Genomic DNA, 20,776 nt, shown 5'->3' with positions numbered 1-20,776 from the left:
GATTAAAGCCAGAATTCTGAGAAAAATTTCAGAATTTTTAAATTAAAGTCAGATTTCTGAGAAAAAAGTCAGAATTCTGAGATTAAAGACCGATTTTTTCTCCATATTAAACTGAAATAAAATGTAAAAATCAGTTAACTTTTTTTTATACTTTCAGTGGCTCTAACCTTCCTTAGGGTTCATTCATAGGTACGGTATGTTTTATTTTTTTCCACAGTTGTCCGCAGACCCCACCCACTACGGAAACGGGAGTCTGTCAGACACGTGATTAGTTCAGTATGGAGGAGCTGTCCGCCGCTTTCTGAATGACTTTCTGGTTTTAGGCGTCCGGTTCCAAGCCGCTGCAGCGCGGATGCTTCATGAACAGAAAAGCCGCGCGCTTCGCCTCCAGGTTTGCCTTCTTCCTTCTCCTTCCTGTGTGAAGCAGCTTCCCTGCTCTGCTGTCTCTGTTCAGGTGGCTGCTGCTCAGACTTTCTTCCTCTCAGCTTTAACTGCGCCTCGAAGTTTGCGTCGCTCTTTAAAGTCAACAGAGAAAAAGGCAAAGATGTTGCGCAATACAGCCGCTGTTACCAGTTTGCATTTAAAACACAGACAGAAATCGGTGAAAATGTGCAGCGCTGCACCCGCAGGACTTCCAGTTTAAGTATCAGCCTTAGTGAAACTTGTTATTAACAGATTCTAAATTCTGGAGCCATTTAAAGTCGTTGTTTATTCTCGTATTGTTCCTTTGTTTTTAGGGGGGATTCTGACAGACTGTTTAGGATTCATTCCACGCATGTCTTTTCCGTGCCGTGTCTGTGTGTGAGGTAGGAAGCTGTGTTTGTGTTGGGAAGCTTTGGGTGTAAACTTGTGTCTTCATGCAGTGTAAACACAGGGCTGCGGCTCTGCTCTGTTAACTTTTCTCTTTAACCCTTTACAGTGGAAAAAACTGCTCACAGACTCCTGCTTATAAACTCCAGACCCCACAGGAACAAAATCACAGCAGACCAATATGTCTGTTTCACTGCTGCCTGCAGATGTTTACAGAAACAGGCCTTGTTTTGTAGATCCAACCAAAGGGTGGCTGAATGCAAACAGGCTTGACATTTCTTTAATAACACAAGATAACCAGACATCTATCATCTGGAATATTTAGATCTAATTTATTAAAATAACTTTCCTGGGTTAGTACCAATTTCTTGTTTTTCTTTGAGCTCTGAGTGGCCAGATTTGATTTTACCTGATTTTATTTTGATGACTACATAACGTGCAGGTAGAATGAATGAAAGGTATGAATAAAATTTCATAAATTTTAGTTTTATTTTTTTTAACTTAATTCATGCCTCTAAATTTATATTGATCTGTTTCATACACTTACATTTTCATTGCTTATAATCAAAACAATAAAAAAAGGTGGGGTTTCGCTTTGAGATTGGGATCTTAAACTTAATAAGACTGAAATATATTATAAAGCATAAATGTTTAGCTATCTGCTACAAAGATGTTTTTAAGTTAGAATTTGGGGGCTCTTTAAAGTTGTAGGGAAATAATATTTAAATGTCAAATCATTTTGGCTTAAACATGTATATAAATGTACTCTTTACCAGACTATATTTTCACCAAATTTAGAAAATTTCTATAAAAAAATATAAAAAATCCTGTCTTAAAATCTGTGTTGTTTTTCTCTCTCGTTATTTTATGCAGGCCAGTTAATTATACGTCAGCTTGTACACCTAAATTTGGCCAATCATATATCAACGGTCTTTATATGTCACAGCTAATATACGCAATGGTTGAAATAAGAAATATGAATAATTTACTTTACCATTGAGTTCCGTCCCAGTGTTCACGGGGATGGACACCTGTGTCTTCAGCAGGCGTAGAGCTAACAGAAATGGCAGCGTTTACGAGGCAAGGGCTCAAACATGTACGGCTGTAAGCCTTCTACACCAAACCAAGCTCCTGCCGCCCTGGCATCCTCTTCCACAACATCTTCGTCCCCACTTTCCTCCTCTAAACACAACATTTATGATTGAGGAGACTCATCCATGACCTCTGACACAAAACTCTCCTCTTGCATGTTTCTGCTGTCCATAGCTCCTTTGACAGTGTCATTTCTAAGTCACCAATTAAGTGCTACTTCATCACATTGTAATTTCCCTTTGGGAACCTACTAGCACTAAGTTGCTAATTGGTTAGCAACAATGCTTCCAAGTAACCAGCCACGATCAAACTTTCTTGCAAACTTTCACTTTATTTACTTGTGTAAAGCCGGGCACCAATCAGGAGAATTCGGCAATGCAACAGTTGGAACAGCCGTTTCCCTACGACTTTAAAGCCATCTGATGGAAGAGTGGTACAAATGTTGGCCTACAAGCAGCTGGACACTCTTATGTATAGGATATCACTGTTTAGTTAAAATCTCATCTGATTTATTTTTAGCTTTAATAAAAAGTAGTTGTTTTTACCAGTCCTTCTTTTTTGCTTTAATTCTAATTATGTATGAACCTGTACCACACATCTCAAACTCCTCCAACATGCCTTTTACCGGTACTTCAAATCATGGCAAAATCACACAATTGTTTACTTGAAAAACGGAGCTCCTCCAAATTTCCTGTTTGTTTCATTAAAATATTCTTGCATACCTCACTTTATTTGAAAATAATCAACAATAATCTGCTTTTTTACTTAATTGTTTTGCCCCATATTTAATATAATCATAGAGATGGTCTGAAAGTTGTCCTGCAGGCTGTTAGTAGTTCTTCAGAAATGATTGATTTTCACATTTAAAAACAAAAATAAAATAAAAAGTTGAATGAAACCTAACTGGATTATATCCTGCTTTTACGCTTATCACTGAGACTTGGAGTAATTGAATGGATATAAAGCAATAAAGAGGCTACAGATACGAACTATAAACGTAAGTGTAAATATTGTTTTTGTTGACATTAACACAGTTGTTTTTATAAGAGGTGTCGCATTGATGACATACAAAGGCCTTGTTTTAATAGGATGACAGTTTGATGTGCTTACAAGAAAAATAAAGCTAGAATTAGCTGAAACATCCTGCTATCTGATCATATGAAAGTATAAAGAATCAAGGAAGAAATCTATATTCCACTATTCACAGTTGAAGAAGGTATGACCTAATTATTTCATGTCTGATGGCTATACTTGCAGGAGAATAGCCACAATTTACAGTTACATTACATCATTACGTATATGGTTGGTTGAGACTTTATCTCTTTTAATCGTGGTTTTTGTACCTGACCAAGACAATGTAGGTTATAGTGGCCATATCAGCCTGAATCCAAGGAAAGTAGAACTCAAAATTCCATTCATTCCGTTTACTATTTGCTGTATGCCAAGTTTTCAATTAGTGACTCTTACCAGCTGGTTAATGTCAGACTGGTTTAACTTTAGTGTGTTGTTTTTTTTTTGTTTTTTTTTTTAAGATTTAACAACAACAAAAATGGACCAACATGTTTTTTCTGTCACAATATCTTAACGCAATCCTGTGGTTTGTAATTTGCATTCAAGAACTTTTTGGTGACAAGAATGTAAATCACTTCCTTATTCTTGTCTGTGGATCTTGTTATTTGTGGAATGTGCAGTATGTCTTGGAGCTGTGGTGTGACCTATACAGGTGCTGGTCATAAAATTAGAATATCATGAAAAAGTAGATTGATTTCAGTAATTCCATTTAAAAAGTGAAACTTGTATATTATATTCATACATTACATACAAACTCATATATTTCAGATGTTTATTTTGTTTAATTTTGATGATTACAAATGACAACAAATGAAAATCTCAAATTCATCATATCAGAAAATTAGAATATTACTGAAGACCAATAAAAACAAAGGATTTATAGAAATGTTGGCCAACTGAAAAGTATGAACATGAAAAGTATGAGCATGTACAGCACTCAGTATTTAGTTGGGCCTCCTTTGGCCTGTATTACTGCAGCAATGCGGCGTGGCATGGAGTCGATCAGTCTGTGGCACTGCTCAGGTGTTATGATAGCCCAGGTTGCTCTAATAGTGGCTTTTAGCTCTTCTGAATTGTTGGGTCTGGTGTATTGCATCTTCTTCTTCACAATACCCCATAGATTTTCTATGGGGTTAAGGTCAGGAGAGTTTGCTGGCCAATTAAGAACAGGGATACCATGGTCCTTCAACCAGGTACTGGTAGCTTTGGCACTGTGTGCAGGTGCCAAGTCCTGTTGGAAAATGAAATCTGCATCTCCAAAAAGTTGGTCAGCTGCAGGAAGCATGAAGTGCTCTAAAACTTCCTGGTATGTGGCTGCGTTGACCCTGGACCTCAGAAAACACAATGGACCAACACCAGCAGATGACATGGCACCCCAAACCATCACTGACTGTGGAAACTTTACACTGGACTTCAAGCAACGTGGATGAAGTGCCTCTCTTCTTTTCCTCCAGACTCTGGGACCTTGATTTCCAAAGGAAATGCAAAATTTACATCAGAGAACATGACTTTGGACCACTCACCAGCAGTCCAGTCCTGTTTCTCTTTAGCCCAGGCAAGACGCTTCTGACGCTGTCTGTGGTTCAAGAGTGGCTTGACACAAGGAATGCGACAGCAGAAACCCATGTCTTTCATACGTCTGTGTGTGGTGGTTCTTGAAGCACTCACTCCAGCTGCAGTCCACTCTTTGTGAATCTCCCCCACATTTTTGAATGGGTTTTGTTTCACAATCCTCTCCAGGGTGCGGTTATCTCTCTTGCTTGTACACTTTTTTCGACCACATCTTTTCCTTCCCTTCGCCTCTCTATTAATGTGCTTGGACACTGAGCTCTGTGAACAGCCAGCCTCTTTAGCGATGACCTTTTGTGTCTTGCCCTCCTTGTGCAAGGTGTCGATGGTCGTCTTTTGGACAACTGTCAAGTCAGCAGTCTTCCCCATGATTGTGTAGCCTATAGAACTAGACTGAAAGACCATTTAAAGGCTTTTGCAGGTGGTTTGAGTTAATTAGCTGATTAGAGTGTGGCACCAGGGGCCATCAATTTTGAACCTTTTCACAATATTCTAATTTTCTGATATGATGAATTTGAGATTTTCATTTGTTGTCATTTGTAATCATCAAAATTAAACAAAATAAACATCTGAAATATATGAGTTTGTATGTAATGTATGAATATAATATACAAGTTTCACTTTTTAAATGGAATTACTGAAATCAATCTACTTTTTCATGATATTCTAATTTTATGACCAGCACCTGTAATGTAGAGTCTTAACGTGTCTTTGGGTGATAATTGAGTGATTTTTACAGGACTGATACATGTACACCCAATCTCATACACCCCCATTGAGGTATGGTCCATACTATCTCAGTATTTTCTTCGTTTTAGATTTAAAAAAACTTTCACTTTGTCTGCAGCTTGTTCAAAACATTGCTTCCTGTCGGCTAACAGGTAACAAGCAATGTTAGCACATAACTCTCCTATTCTCTGCACTCGACTGACTGCCTGCACGTTTCATGATTGATTTTATTTTTAAGTGTTTCTAAGGTCAGGCCCCTTCTTATCTCGCTAAATTGTTACATAAGCAAACTCCATGGAAGACGTCTGAGGTCAGAACCTCTGTTGGTTTGTGATGGACTGGGTTCCTGACACAAGGAGACCAAACCTTTCTGTCGTTGCAACAACAAGTTGGTGCAGCACTGAGTTCAATCACAAAGAAACTGTCTGGATGAAACAAATGACTTGAATGCTTTTTAGTTTTTTTTTTTTTTTTAAATACTAACAGGCCATAATGAAAATAAACTTAAATGAAACAAAATGCAACATATTTTGATGTGTGACCATTTAAATCAGTGAATAAATCTTTTAGAAGTGGTTACTCTGCCTTAAATCAACATTGTAAAATCACAGCAACCAATGTTTCAGCTTCATCATGCTGTCTGTGGGCAGCGTTGTGCATGAATGCGTTCAATTAACCGCGTTCACTAAAGATGTTAATATTTTTAGTGAACAGTGAGTTGAATGGACCAGTTTTAAAGTAATGTACATGAATGAGAGCGACGTTCACTCCGACAGTAATAAGCGACACACACAGCTCATGTCCAATTGATAATAACACTTTTCATTGGATAACGACAGCATTTAGGGCAAACAGCATGACAGAGCAGCATGCCTACTGCTAGTATTAGTCTGCATGATTCATACTCATCTACTGGTAATTCTGATGCCACTTTTGCAGAGCACTTGGTAGAGTTTTAGAAATAACATAGGAAGACTCGGACAGAAAAAAACTCTTGTCTTTGTCCAAACTGTTCCCACCGGAATTAACAAACGATGTCCGTTTGTCAGCCATGCCCACTTCAAATTTAAAGCAACACATTGAGCTAACGCATCCAAGCTATTTTGGGAAATATCTGCTGCTGAATGAGGAACGTAAGAAATCATTTTTTGATAAAGATCTTTTCAGCAGAACCTTAATGTACATATATGTTTCTGAAGTTCTGTGTAATTGAAATATGAGGTTCTATTGTGTAGGATTGTGGCTTAGTTTACCAAACAAACTTGAACTCATTCATTTATAGTTTTCTGAACATAGTTCATTTTTTGACAAAGTGGACTATGAACATGAGCTAATAAATTTTCTTCAGTGTGAACTGAACTTTGAGCTCGTTCTTTTTAATTAGGAACTGGAACAACATTGGCTATGGGTATCTGTAGAGATTATTCTGTATAGCTCACATGAAAGATTGAAAAGAATGCTTTGTTTAATTGAAAATATAATTGTAAATAAAAAAATAAAAAAACTTAAACCAAAGTACACATGTCATACTTTCATGACTGAGAACCAGTTGAGGGGTTGAGCTTTACTGAGAGGGTCCAATACCGATCATTTACTAATGCATCTATGGTTCAGATTGGACTGGCACATTCCCTGCAAGCCTGTTCTACAAAATAAATGCCTTTCATAAACTATGATGCCCACAAAACAAAAACAACTTTTATTCTGTGGAGTTTTTTTTAAATGAGTCATTTCAATCCTGTACTCCCATGTATATCTTTAGAACCATCCTCATTTCTTCGAAAGACACAAAAGCTATTGTTTAAAACACTGGATGTCTTGCTTATTAAAATTAAATGCAGCCTTAGTTGTTGGTTTAGTTCAGCCTGTGTGTTCCAATTCCATTAATAAGATAATTTAGCTCAGTTCCACTGTGTCTTTTGTCTGGTCCAAGCTGGCACTGAGGAGGTTTACTTGTTTGTGGACAGTTTGTTGATGTTATCACGCTAATGAATTCTAATGGGGTCTTTTAGTGCCAGTGTTGTGCTCTGGGACAAAAAAGGTGACGGGACTCTGTCACCCAGCAGGAATTTGTAAACATTTTCGCAGACTGTCCCATTCAGCTCGCCATCCAGGATATTACCATGTCTTTGTTTTCTCTCCGATCATCTGTTTGTCTGTACCTCCATTACACGCAGTGTTTTAGAATGCTGTTTGAGGGACTTTTGGGGAAATCTATCAACTACATGCAATCCTTCCTTTAAAAAAGTTTATTTTAGGGTACTTTGATTATTGAACTTGGCTTCTATCGAAGTTAGTGAAGAAAAGGAAGCTGGATATCGGCCAGAATCGCAGTAAAATTAGACAGGAGGAAAATCCAAGCAGTAAAGCGGTCACAGACCTTTCAGTGAGTAACTATACAGAAGCTCTCAGCCTCAACTGATCTGATTTGAGGCCTGGTGAATCCTTGTGCTGATCCTCATAGTCATCCAATAAGTTTGTGGCTGCAAACCATTCTCCCACGTCCAGCTTCTTCCATCCTGTTGGTCCTCACATCATCAGTAATAAAACCATTTTAGCTTCTTTGTGCTTTGCCAGGACCTTGTCCTGACTTTGAACCCATCCCTTTGCTCTAAGATCTGTCAGCGTGCGGTTGGCGGTTGGCAAGGTGTCAGCACTTGTTGCTCAGTGTATAATGTGGAGGTACAGAGCGTTTTTTACTTTATTACTCTCTTTATTGCCATCAAAACTGTCAAGGATTTACCCAACATTTTGCTTTATTTATATTTTTTTTTCCACTCATCTGTTTCTAAGAGATAAAGCACATTTGAATGGCAGTACTGATCATCCACAACTTTTGTGTAAACCACAGTACATAAACACGGGACATTTCAGTGTGATATTTAGATCAAGCAAATCTGCTCCGCTCTAAATAAGAAGTACATGATGTCATGCGTTTTTTTTTTTAAGTAATTTTAAGATATTTGTTTAAATACAGATATCTTACATTTTGCTTTTGGTAAAGAACATCTTACCGGCCTATTACTGTTTTTCATGTAGTTTATACAAGCTCCTCTGTCTCTGTTCAAGAGATGATAAAAAAGCAGTTCTAGTTCCTCAACTTTTAAATGTTTTTTTATCAGGATTAATATTCATATTTCAGTTTTTTTTTCATTTGTGTTGGAGCTAAATTCATTTTCATTTGCCTGCCTACAGTAGATTAGACTTTATTGCAATATGATTGTTTCCAATCATGGTGATTTTACATTTCAACTGTTCTACTCTACATTTTAGTCTATAATTTCAGCATTTGTCACTGGCATTCTGGGGTTTATGTGTTTGGATTTTCATAGCAAATATTTTAAAAATGTTCTCTTGGAGAAGCTTTATAAATTCAGTAAAATCATTGTGATAAGATTTTATATAACGCTTTTGTCAATATTCTTAGCTCTTTTTGGAGTCTGTATTTTGTTTATATTGATATTCAAATTGTATATTAAAAGAATGGAGTATATTGTCATTAGGGAAGAAACAATTCATCAGATTATTTGTGATTAACCGATTATTGAAATAACCATCCCCTAATTTAGTAATCAATTACCGGTAATCGTTAACTGGAGTATGAGACTGTAAAATTTGACTTTGGCTGACAGAGTGAGCCACTTAGAGCAGTAATTAATTCAAAATTGTAAAAAAAAAAAAAAAAAAAATATAGATAGATATATATGTAAACATTTTGCATTTAAGACAAAAGACGTTTTCATCTATTGATATGCCCTATCCAGAACTCCTGTAGTGGAAAAGTTTTAGTTTTACCCGATTTAATTTCGTAAAAAATCTTCCTTATGGAACCTATTGCTGTCCGATTATTAATCAAAAAAATATTTCACAGATTAATTGATTTGTAAAATAATCATTAGTTGCAACCCTAATTGTCATATAGGTTTTGGTCATCCATTCCAGGGTGTTTACTGTTTTTATCAGCAAATTATTCTTGCCTTCATCTCGGATGGTTATTTAATGCTCTAAGGTAGTTTGTACCAAACAGTCTCAGTTCTCTTTTTACTTTGATTTTAGGCATACACTCAATAGTTGCTTTGAGGAATGCTTTTTTTTCCATTCTAGTTTAATTCTTTTATTTTTGCTTGCAGCAAACACAAAAAAAAATAAAAAATCAACGACTATTCAGTTCTTGGCACACAAGCGTGGCACAACCAGTCCCCCTCAAACCAGCTGAATAATTGATACTTAATCAAGTCTGAGAGGCTGAAGCAGTCTTCTTGGCACACACACGTTTCAATGATTCATTTCACAAGCTTTGCAAGGGGTGTGCTTAATTGTTGTTTACTGCTTGCTATCCGACTGCATGTTATTTTTATGCCGTGGAGATTACTCCCGACAGTGCTTAGAGTGCTTGGGAAACACAGTCCTTTAAAAGATCCTAGGAGCTGTTTTTCTATCAGGCATCATGAAACTTTACTTCAGAGAAACAAAATTAATCCATGTAGTTTAGGCTTGTGAAAATGGAGAGTCTGAAGTAATGCCAAGGATCTATTTAGTTGTATTTTAGTGGCGCAGGAGAAAGTACCTCCATTGCTCAACAAAGACGTGAATGGGAAACCTCAATATCCATTGTTCAGACTCACTAAAAGCTGAAGCAGGGCTGCTGCCCATCTCTAGCAGTCATTTTTCAAGAGGCTTGATACCAACCATTCCCGGCAAAACAACTGACACAATGCAAGCAAACACAGCGACCAACTCACCTGGTTTTCTGCTTCTGGATGTAGAGAATGTACATCTTAATGCAGAAAGAGCCCAGACTGGGAGTTAAACCCAGAACCATCCTGTTGTCGGGATTATTATTTAACAGGTCCAATCTGAGAAAATGAGTGTTTGGTCAGATCTGTGAGCTTTTATCTTCAATAACAAACTAACTTCAGGCTGCTCATGTCAATAGACTCTTCCCAGCCTTCTCTCTGAGTTGCACATTTTAGATAGCAAATGGAAATGATGAAAGGACTAAACATTACTGACATAGTTCTTTACAATTTGAGGATGCTCTTTCAGGTAGCTAGTATTTCTAGATGGAGAGTTTTATAGTGTTGTAAATCAAAGCCTTTCGGGTAATAAAAGTATCTGTTTTTGTTTGAAAAAATAAAATCCCTTAGATGCTGTCAGGATCTTTCATTAAAAATGTCTGTCTAGGAGAACATTTCACCATTATTTAGTTCAACTTAAGTTGTCCTAAATTAACATTGCTGCAGTACAGGTATGTACTGACGGATACTGATATTGCTACTATACGATAATATATACACAAGTATATGTTTCCGTACATGCGCACCTTCAGGTGTATATGTGTGGCGAGCCACGGTTTCAGCAACTCATTGAAGCTTACCTTTCTCACCGCGGTTCTTTGAAAATGGTTGAGGGTTGTAAGAGAAAAAGTGTCCACAAAGTGTTTGAGAAGAAGAGAAAGTCCTCAGAAGAGAGAAACAAGACCGGAGTGTTTTTGGGAGATTCTTTTATTCAATGGCGTACACTGAAAGCACAGTTTGGGCTTCCCACCGATGCTTCTGTTGCAAAGTTTCTACTTGACAGGTTAAGTTTGGCATTCTATTTGGAGAAATCCGTAGTAAAACATGAAGAAAAAGGCTTGTGCAAACTCTCATACACGTTTAATAGGAGTTCCCTCTGGGGAGCAGGTACAGTGTTGTGCATGTGCATTTTTTTTTAAAGTCGAGAGGGCAGTTCTTTTAAAAAAATTGAGAAAATCCTCCTCTATACCTTTAAGAGTGGTTTATTTTGTGTGGGTCCATGAACCTTAGCAAGCATTTGGGAACAGTAGAAAGGAATTATTTACTTTTATACATACTTTTACTTTTATATACTTTTTCACAGGAGAAAAGTACAGCGTTACCAGGCACCAATTGATCAAAACCTGGATTTGTGTTTTTCGGTGCAACAATTGTTGTCAGACTTGTTTGATTCCTGAAACCATGTGTTTACAAGCTAAACCTATCAATAGTCATAATCTGGCTGTTGGAATTAACCATACATAAGACTACTGTTTATTAATATTTTCATTGCAAAAAATGCTAAACTAAAGTTGGTAAGTGCCAGTGTCACAACTCTGGATTATTGAGACACTAAAAAGACACATTAAACCTACAGCTTTGTTACTTACATAAACGCACATGTTGTTTAATATCTTATCTTAATTAAAGTACAATTAATATTATTAAGAGTCATATATGAGTGGTTGGCTGAGGTCGTCTGATACAACATTCGTTATTCAGGTTTTAATCCTGTACTAGTACAGAAGTGCACAAGCGGAATTTTTCACACACAATCTCAAACATGTGCAGCAGAGCCCATCTCTACGTAGTGCTCTGATATAGGGCTAAAACAACTGATCAGATTACTCATGATAAATCGATTATTGATATAATTGCCAACTAATTTAGTAATCGATTAATCGTTAACTTGAGTATAGAGACTGTAAAACATGCCTTTAACACACGTAGAGCAATACTTATACCAGGATTGTAGAAAAATATATAAACATTTTGCATTTAAGATAAAAAAAAAAAATGTTTTGTCTGTAAATATGCTCTATCCAGATCTCCTTAAGTGGAAAAATTTGAGTGTCATCTGGTATAATTTCGTAAAAAATCTGATTATTAATAAAAAAAAAATACCCAACTAATTAACTGATTTGTAAAATAATCGTTAGTTGCAGCCCTACTATAATGTAGCGCTCGCCACAGGATCTTGTATTAAAGATGTGCTTCCTCAATCTGGCCCACAGTTACCTTCGCATAAGAAAACCAACTGGTTTCAACACACTTAGATTTACGGCTCGGTTGCACCAGATTCACTTCATTTATACTTAGGTTTAGTTTGTTTTCTAAATTTATAATGACATGCCTTGAGGGAGAACTATTTCTTAAAGGAGAAGTTCGGTTTTTAACACTTTTAGCCCATTTTCTGTAGTGTCCAGGATGAAATCGAATGATCGACACCAAAATTTTGACAATTGGTCCTGTCTCTGCTTTTTGGCTCATTTAGAATCCACCCCTGGCTGCTTTAGAATGGCTTCCATAGAGCATGTCCGATAATGTCCTTAAAACAACCTTAAACGTTCTTTTTTTTAAAATATGCTACTCACCGGGTCGTCAGCGCTGTTCAATGACGTTCCAAAAAAAGTTTCGTAAAGAAAAAACGTTCCTGTAGTGTTTTATTTAGCATTTTGTAAATCCCATTGAGTTCTGTAGGAATAGTCAATATTCCGCTGCCACCGGAAACGGAAATGGAGCCTGTTTACACAGTTGTAGTCTTTTCGCTTCACTCTGTGTACTCCGACGTCGAGAATCAAGAATCCACCTTTCGTATTCCATTTTCAGAGTTTTTTAAAGTGTTTAACAGAGACGTTAGCACCTCGACGTCGGAGTACACAGAGTGAAGCGAAAAGACTACAACTGTGTAAACAGGCTCCATTTCCGTTTCCGGTGGCAGCGGAATATTGACTATTCCTACAGAACTCAATGGGATTTACAAAATGCTAAATAAAACACTACAGGAACGTTTTTTCTTCACGAAACTTTTTTTGGAACGTCATTGAACAGCGCTGACGACCCGGTGAGTAGCATATTTTAAAAAAAGAACGTTTAAGGTTGTTTTAAGGACATTATCGGACATGCTCTATGGAAGCCATTCTAAATGTGGATTCTAAATGAGCCAAAAAGCAGAGACAGGACCAATTGTCAAAATTTTGGTGTCGATCATTCGATTTCATCCTGGACACTACAGAAAATGGGCTAAAAGTGTTAAAAACCGAACTTCTCCTTTAATAGTTACTGATCACTATGAAGAATAAGATCGGTTAAAAAAAACCCTGACCTTGGTGTGCTGTTGGCCATTGTAGAGCCACAGCTGCACATTGTTAGACTCTCTTAATATGCTGTTCATGATCTGGTGGTTAGACTGTTAAATCTTTTATGCCCACAGCCAGTAATTAATCAAACCCCAAGTCTGAAATCAAACACTGATTATCATTAATTAACTTTAACTCTCAAAATAAATATAATCCTCTGATTTATTGACTCTGTTAGAAATCATTTTGAAATATGATAGACTGCACTTCTCTGACCAAGTCTGGGTTTTCTCTGTTGCACCACAGATACACACTGATATTTTCACACACCATATTCTATGCTTGCTTCCAAAGAGCTACATCTAGAAACTAAAATAAAAATACCCAAATATGAACTTTTCATGCTGTAGTCCATGGATAAACAGCTGCTATATTTTGCAACAAGAGTGAAACAAAAGATAAGAACTGAACTGTCCGTATGGGAAGGGGGAAAAAAGGAAAGGAAACAGAATAAATATTATACTTAAAAAGACACACAACAGAACCCAGACTTTCTTAGGAATACAACTTTCTATCGAAAAGAAAAACAAGTTAACTTGAATAAACACATTTATCTGGGAAAAACTTCATGAACCACAATACTTATAAAACCAATGCATCCAAATAAAATAATTTCTAAAGAAAAACTGGAGAAATACTAAGCCTTTAGATAAAAAAAGCAAACTTATTAAAATAAATATCTGAAGAAAGGAAAGATAACAGGGATTTAAGAGAAATGTCCTTTTAAAGTCTTAGTCTTTTTTTAGCCTGATAAGAGGCTGAGAAAAAAAACTAAGATTGATTAAAGCTACAGTGTGTAATAATTACAGGGATATACAGTCAGAAATGTAATATATTATACATAACTATGTTATTTATCATCATCTACGAGCTCAGCCTCTTAACCTTAATATTTGCGTTGCCTTAGAATTCGTTATTTATAATTACATAGGAGCGGGTCTCGCAGCCATGGAGGCAGACATCTTTGCGCTACGGCAGCGCAGAGCCAACAAACTAGCGATTGCGAGATCGCCAAAACGTCACAACGATGTAGAAAAAATAACGGGTATATTTATTATCTTAAAGCTACATGAAATCTATACCCTACACAGATTAATGAAATACTATCTGTAAAATTATCTATGTAAACAAACCTCATCACTTGAGAAGGTAGGTGATGCGGACGTCGTGGAAGACATTTTGTCCCGTAACGCTCGCCGTACTGTTGGGGGGGAGACGCGGTGGGGGGGAGATGTTCATATTGCTGCGGTCTGCAGTCTGACCGCTAGATGTCGCTAAAAGTTACACACTGTAGCTTTAAATAACAATAAAATATTAACTCTGTGTATTTAAGTTTTGAAGTACATAAACCTATAAATGCTAGACACAGGTGGTTATGTTGGTTATGTAAATAAAATGTTTAATCTCTTTGTCCTTGGATTCTCTAATAAAAGATATCTAAGACTTTTGCAGGCCTGTTTAAAGATTTAGTTAAGTTATCCATCTCACATAGAAGCCATAATCTTCTGCACTGAAGTCCTAGGCTGACCTCTGAAGCTGAAGTTTGTTATGCAGTTGAAGCAGAATCCATAAAATATTAATCTCTTAAAATCTTACTCTGATATTAATAAGTAAAATATACAGTACAACAACAGAAATGTAAACACATATATGATTATTGTTTAATTAAAATTAAAACATTAACGTCTTTTAATTGGGTGAGGTACAAATACTAAACCTGTAACAGTGCCAGAATCCTGTAGGTACATATATTGACATCTCAAGATCCTACACTTAGGTGTTTAAGATGAAACCACATTTGAAAAGTAAAAAAAAAAAAAAAAAACTTTCAATGTAGACTACTTCTAGCTTTATTTTCTATCTAAAATTCTATGTAAAAAAGATACATGAAGAGTTTTTTTCCCCCTCAAACATATTTATGGAAAAAATGTCCTCACTGAACTAAACAGCTGTCAACAAAAGCTTTCCTGTATTTCCTTTTACAGTCTGGCAGTTAGCTGGAAGACTCCTTCGACGTCTCCTCCAGATTGGGTGGAACATGACGATCATTGCCTCTTCCAAAGAAATTAACTGACACCCCCACTTCTCTCCTCGGCTTCGCTGTCAAGTAAAGGGTGCAGAACGATGAACTCTCACAGACGACAAAGTAAGATGTGAAGATGTTTTTTTTTTCAGAGTAATTATTCTCTGTGACCACCCAGCTGATTAGAAGTGCATTCACTCTTCAAGGACCTATAAATTTGACACGAGTGATTTAGATGGTAACAATAATGTAATTATAATTCAAATAGCTTTGCTTTGGCTGTTTGCCTTTGAAAGGTCTAGAACAAATATGTCTTCTCTGTTGTATCTGTTTCACATTGTTAGATAATGTTTACATTGTTTAATTCAGTATACATGGGTTCAGTCATTTTATAGCAGTTTTCTAATTCAATGTACAGTTTTCCAGATAATGAAAATTGACTCCATGTGTTCCTGAGCAGCTCAGTGTCTTCTCTCTAGTATTGTAATGCTAAAAGGAAGCAGCTTAAAAGTAATGACTTAGAAACTTTATAAGACCCAAGAAATATGTTCTTTCTGGCTGCAAGAACAGAATGACATTTATTCTCTAGCCATTGTGTAACAGCACTTTCAGCTTGTTCTTAACACACAACACTGAGCACAATCTTATCCAGTCATCTGATCTGAAAAAATGGGATTCTGGCTCTTGGTACTAGGGCTGTCCCAATCTGATGATGATTTTGGATATTGGTCCGATATTACCATAAAAACAAATATCGGATTTAATTGACCGGCATCTAAAATCTCAGTCGTGTTCATGCTGATAGAAACTCTTTAGTTCTGTTAAACCATATCAACTTTCTGTTAAAGTTGATTTGGTTCAGTTGTTTTCATGCCTTATTTTTTGAATTTTTTGTTCCCTGTTTTAATAATATTACGCGATAAATCCTTTACTAACATTCTACAGTACAAAATAAGTAATAAAGTCTGGTGTGATACGTGCTAATATAAATTCGAGTAACTATCGATATTGATATTGACCAATTTTAAAAGCTGTAATATTGGTATCGAATCGGAAATGAAAAAATTTGTACTGGGACATCCCCACTGGGTACCTTGAGTAACAACTAATTTATCTGAACCTGCAATTTTTGTATTGTGATGTGGTTGGCCCTAATGCCTACTTTACTTTCAGAAACAAGTCAGTCAAAATGCCTTTGTTTTATTAAATAGAATTAGGATTTCATACATTTCAAACTGCAGAGAGTGACTTTCTTTTTAGTAAATAATTTTTTTAGCTAAAGTTTATTTGATCCATGTTTTTTTTTTTTTGAACTAAAGTAAATAAATATACAATCACGCTTATTTAAAAGATGATGAACCAGTCTGTGTAATTTAGTCACAACTTTGAGCACCATTTTCTCACCTCTGTACGGCAATATGTTTTATGTTTTTTTCTTTTTAACAGTACTTTGTGTTATTCCATAACTGTTTGATCGATACCAAACACCCAAAATGTGGCCACTGTAAAAGAACTTTCAATAATCAGGGGGCTTCATCAATGCCCATTGAGCTAAGAGGACTAATTGTAATGTTGTTTTTGGGTTTGCTATATATTTTGGAGGACATGGTTATAGATATTAGAAAAGTTGAGGGGATATCTTCAAACTGTACAACGTTAAAGAAATTCTTGAATAATGGGGGCAAAAAATAGTGATTGAAGCTGGATTCCTCCCCACAGTTTGCTAATGCAATTCCAAAAAAGTTAAAAAGGATCCACTGGACTTTGTTTCCAAGTTTTAAGACTTTTGGTTTCCCATCCAGGAAGCTTTTTCAATTAAAAATGTCAGAATTAACTTGGAGTTTGGTGCTTTATAAAGTAGCCCAAAAACTTGTTTTGGCTTAGAAAACATCCAAATTGAACCAGAAGAAGGGGTCTATTCCTGAGGAATGGGGAGTTTTTTGGGGTTCTTTGTTATCCTGCAATACTCAATACTGGTCTATGCCTCTGAAAGGGGGTTGGGGGGCGGGGTGTTATTGTTTTTTTTTTTTTTTACTTTTTTGGAACGACTATGACCTGGATGACTGAGAATATTCACCAGCAATTTGCTAATGCTATCATGGTAATTATTGCAAGTTGTTTGCAAGTTTTTGAAAATGCTTTTACCACAACATTTCCAGAGACATGACAAACACTTAAGCTGCTCATCTCCTCTTTTATAAAAAAAACCCCCAGCAGATTCCAACAGATTCATACTCTATTTACACTTTTATAATTTGTTTCAAAGAACGCAACACATCACAAATGGCATTTATAAAAATTATATATTATTACAGCATTTAAGTAGTGTTTATGGTTCCTAAACTCTTTGACTTCAAAATAGCTTATAAGTAAGGAATGGATATTTTGAGCTCTTATCAGTTTCCTCTTTGTGTGTTTTTAGATCCAGCTGAGCATAAACTGGATTTATTTTTATGCCCAATTTTCTGTTAGTCATTCATTCAACTCTGGGTATATAGTATACAACATGTTTGATGACAATTTAAACTTTACCTTAGCTTCCACTTTTAGCAGAAATCCTTGAGCTAAGCAATAAGAGCTTTTCAGTTTTTTTTTCCAATTTGCATTCGAGTTTCTTCTACTCATACCAAAATGAAAATAACATTTGACCCATTCTCCCTCATGTCTCCCTCAATGTTCTCCACATGCCTTAGCTGTTTTTATTTGATGCTCCTCTAAGAGTCCCTGCAGTAAATGTTGCCTGTGTCCCTGTTTTTCCCTTGAATGTTCTCAGAGGTTAGCTGTCAGAGTTTAAAGCGTTTGCGTCAGAGGGGATGTTTCAGTGCCCTGGCATAGGGCAAAAACATCTGACATTCCTGTTATTATGTTCCTCTAATTTATTTCTTGAATACTTCATGTTACGTAAGCGAAATGAAGATGTGGGTAATATTTTCCATTTTTCATTTCCCTCCCTGAAGCGATCACTTCTATGCTTTCCGTTTGCACAATTTTCACAAGCTGGCATAACTTTGGTGTAGATTTTAATTTTCAACGTGTATCATAGAAAACAGGGACTAGTTTCGGCAAAATAAATAAATAAATAAATAAATAGATACGTCTACTATTACATCCAGAAACATGGCCCCTGCCTTATAAATGTTTTTTTTTTTTGGCTTAACTGTGTGTGGCTTCGTGTGTGGCTCGTTTTCCTCCTTGTCGCCTCCTGGTCCGAAAACTATCAATATGCCTCTCTTCACATTTGACAGATCATAATTTTCTTTGACAAAACCTCCATGACTCAATGCTGAAAAGCCCTTTGGTCTTGTTAAAACTTGGGTTGTGCTCTCATAACCATGTGGTCGTGCCTCTTGGTATTTTGGAGAAGTGTTTACAGCACTGGAGGCAGCAATAAAACAAAAATGCAAAACATATCTCCTCCTTATAAGACACCTGCCTATCCTTTACTCATAGGTTTATTATTTATAATTAGGGCAGGATTTTTACAATCAGATGAGTCCTGATTAATCAATTATTGAAATAATCATCAACTAATTTAGTAAGCGATCAATCGTTAAATGGAGTATAGAGACTCTATAACATGCCTTAAGGTCACAGAACAACCCACTTTAAAAAGTAATTATATCAAAATTGTAAAAAAAAAAAAAAACCTAAACATTTTGCATTTAAGATAAAAAAAAAAAAAATTCATCTGTCACTATGCTCTATGCAGAACTCCTCAAGTGGAAACGTTTGAGTTTCCACTGGTTTAATTTCTTAAGAAATCTTACTGAAGGAACCTTTGGCTATTTGATTATTTATCAATTAATCAAAATAATAGTTGACAGATTAATCAATTTGCTAAATAATCATTAGTTGCAGCCCTATTTAGCATTAAAAAATGTTTCCTGGATAAAATATCTATTGTTTTTCTACCCTCAAGTATATTGTCGCAGAGGGAAGACTTAGAGCATGAGAGATAATGATGGGTTTTACTAAACTTAGAATTAGAAACTTAACAGTCATCCTGACTTTTGTGAGTTTAACACATTTCTCACCAAATGATTGCATTTGACTTAAATGGTAAATGGCCTGTACTAATGTAGTGCTTTTTCAAGTCAGGAGACTTGACCAAAGCGCTTTACACTATATTCAGTCATTCACCCATTCACGCACACACTCACACACTAGGGATGGAACGGTTTATGAAAACCGTCCGAACCGTTCAGTTCGACTGTCTCGGTTCGGTTCGTGTGTGTTGCGTTCGGTTCATGCGCTGCTCCTTTTTCTCATAGGTTAAGCGTGTTAACTCCAGAGCAGAAGGTGGCGGTACTGCGACCAAAGCCAACCACTAGTAGTAAACAAGAAGAAGAAGCGAAGAAGCGAAGCAGCGTAGCTGGCTGTAGCAGAAAAAAATCAGTTGTTGTGGAGAATTGTGTGGGTATGGCAAGTAAGGCTGGGTATTGTTCAAAAATTTTCGGTGCCGGTACCAATACCGATACCTTCACTTCGATACCGGTTCCTAAACGATACTTTTTTCGACACCAGCTTTATAAAATCGATTCGAAGAAAAAGAAAATTACACAACATAAAAAGGTACAAATCTTGAGTTTTATTTTAAGCTCTGATTTTTCCATTTACATTTTTCCTCTTACATAAAAAAAAAAAAATCAGTGTCTAATATTCACTGTTACATTGTGAGGACATTTTTAGTTAGCAGTTTTCCTTTAGAGAAATTAACATGTCTGCTTTCTAAGGTCCGCTCTTCTTGCAGTCAAACACCGAGCAACTTTCTGCTCTTAAATTGTTTCCGTGCACGATGTATTGCATTGCGCACTATTGGCATCAGTCTTAATAAAGTGAAGCCGCACTTTTGACCTGGGGGGCATTTTAAAGGGGTTCCACGACGCTCGCAACCAGTTCACAACAGATACACATGAACCCTGGCTGTAGGCGTGACCACCTGTGTATTTTTCCTGGATGACGCAATCACGTTAAGTGTTACAGCCAATCACCGAAACTTGGTACCGAAAGACGAGTCATGTTTCGATACTCTGTAGAACCGAAGCATTTCAGTCGGTACCATAAAAGAACCGATGTTCGGTACCCAGCCCTAATGGCGAGTGGGAAAGAACAGGAGTTGGAAGACGTGCCAGCAGCACTTTAGAGGTCTGCTGTATGGGACCACTTTGCATTTAGAGTGACCTACGATTAAGGCGGAAAGAAAGTTGTGAATAAAAGTGCAACAGTGTGCAAGCATTGTGCAACACGTTTTGTTTATGCTAACGGCAACATGACCAACATGTCGGGCAAACAATCAACATATACCATACCAAACCGAACCGAAAACCGTGACCACGAAACCGTGAACCGAACAGAACCGTGGATTTTGTGAACCGTTCCACCCCTATCACACACTGATGGTGCCAAGCTACATTGTAGGCACAGCTGCCCTGGGGCTCACTGACAGAAGCGGGGCTGCCGTACACTGGTGCCACCGGGCCCTCTGAGCACCATCAGTAGACAATGCAGGTGAAGTGTCTTGCCCAAGGACACAACGACACTGAATGTGGGACCCGGGGCTTGAACCA

The 20,776-nt window shown here is 36.8% G+C and overlaps 1 protein-coding gene across 1 annotated transcript in view; it reads left to right on the top strand.

The window, feature by feature from the left end:
• Nucleotides 1-252: 252 nt before the first annotated feature.
• Nucleotides 253-20,776, top strand: part of hdac4 (histone deacetylase 4) — a 164,407-nt gene continuing 143,883 nt past the window's right edge. Inside the window, exons 1-2 of the mRNA XM_038305117.1 lie at nucleotides 253-391; nucleotides 15,172-15,332. Of these exons, the coding sequence (XP_038161045.1) occupies nucleotides 15,311-15,332 (22 nt within the window). The 5' untranslated portion in view covers nucleotides 253-391; nucleotides 15,172-15,310. The remainder of the gene's footprint in view (nucleotides 392-15,171; nucleotides 15,333-20,776) is intronic.

Source organism: Cyprinodon tularosa, unplaced genomic scaffold (assembly GCF_016077235.1).
Source record: "Cyprinodon tularosa strain WSP-4 unplaced genomic scaffold, ASM1607723v1 ctg551, whole genome shotgun sequence".
Classification (NCBI taxonomy): domain Eukaryota; kingdom Metazoa; phylum Chordata; class Actinopteri; order Cyprinodontiformes; family Cyprinodontidae; genus Cyprinodon; species Cyprinodon tularosa.
The sequence above is the reverse complement of the archived record's forward strand: the minus strand, read 5'-3'. Positions and strand labels throughout refer to the sequence as shown.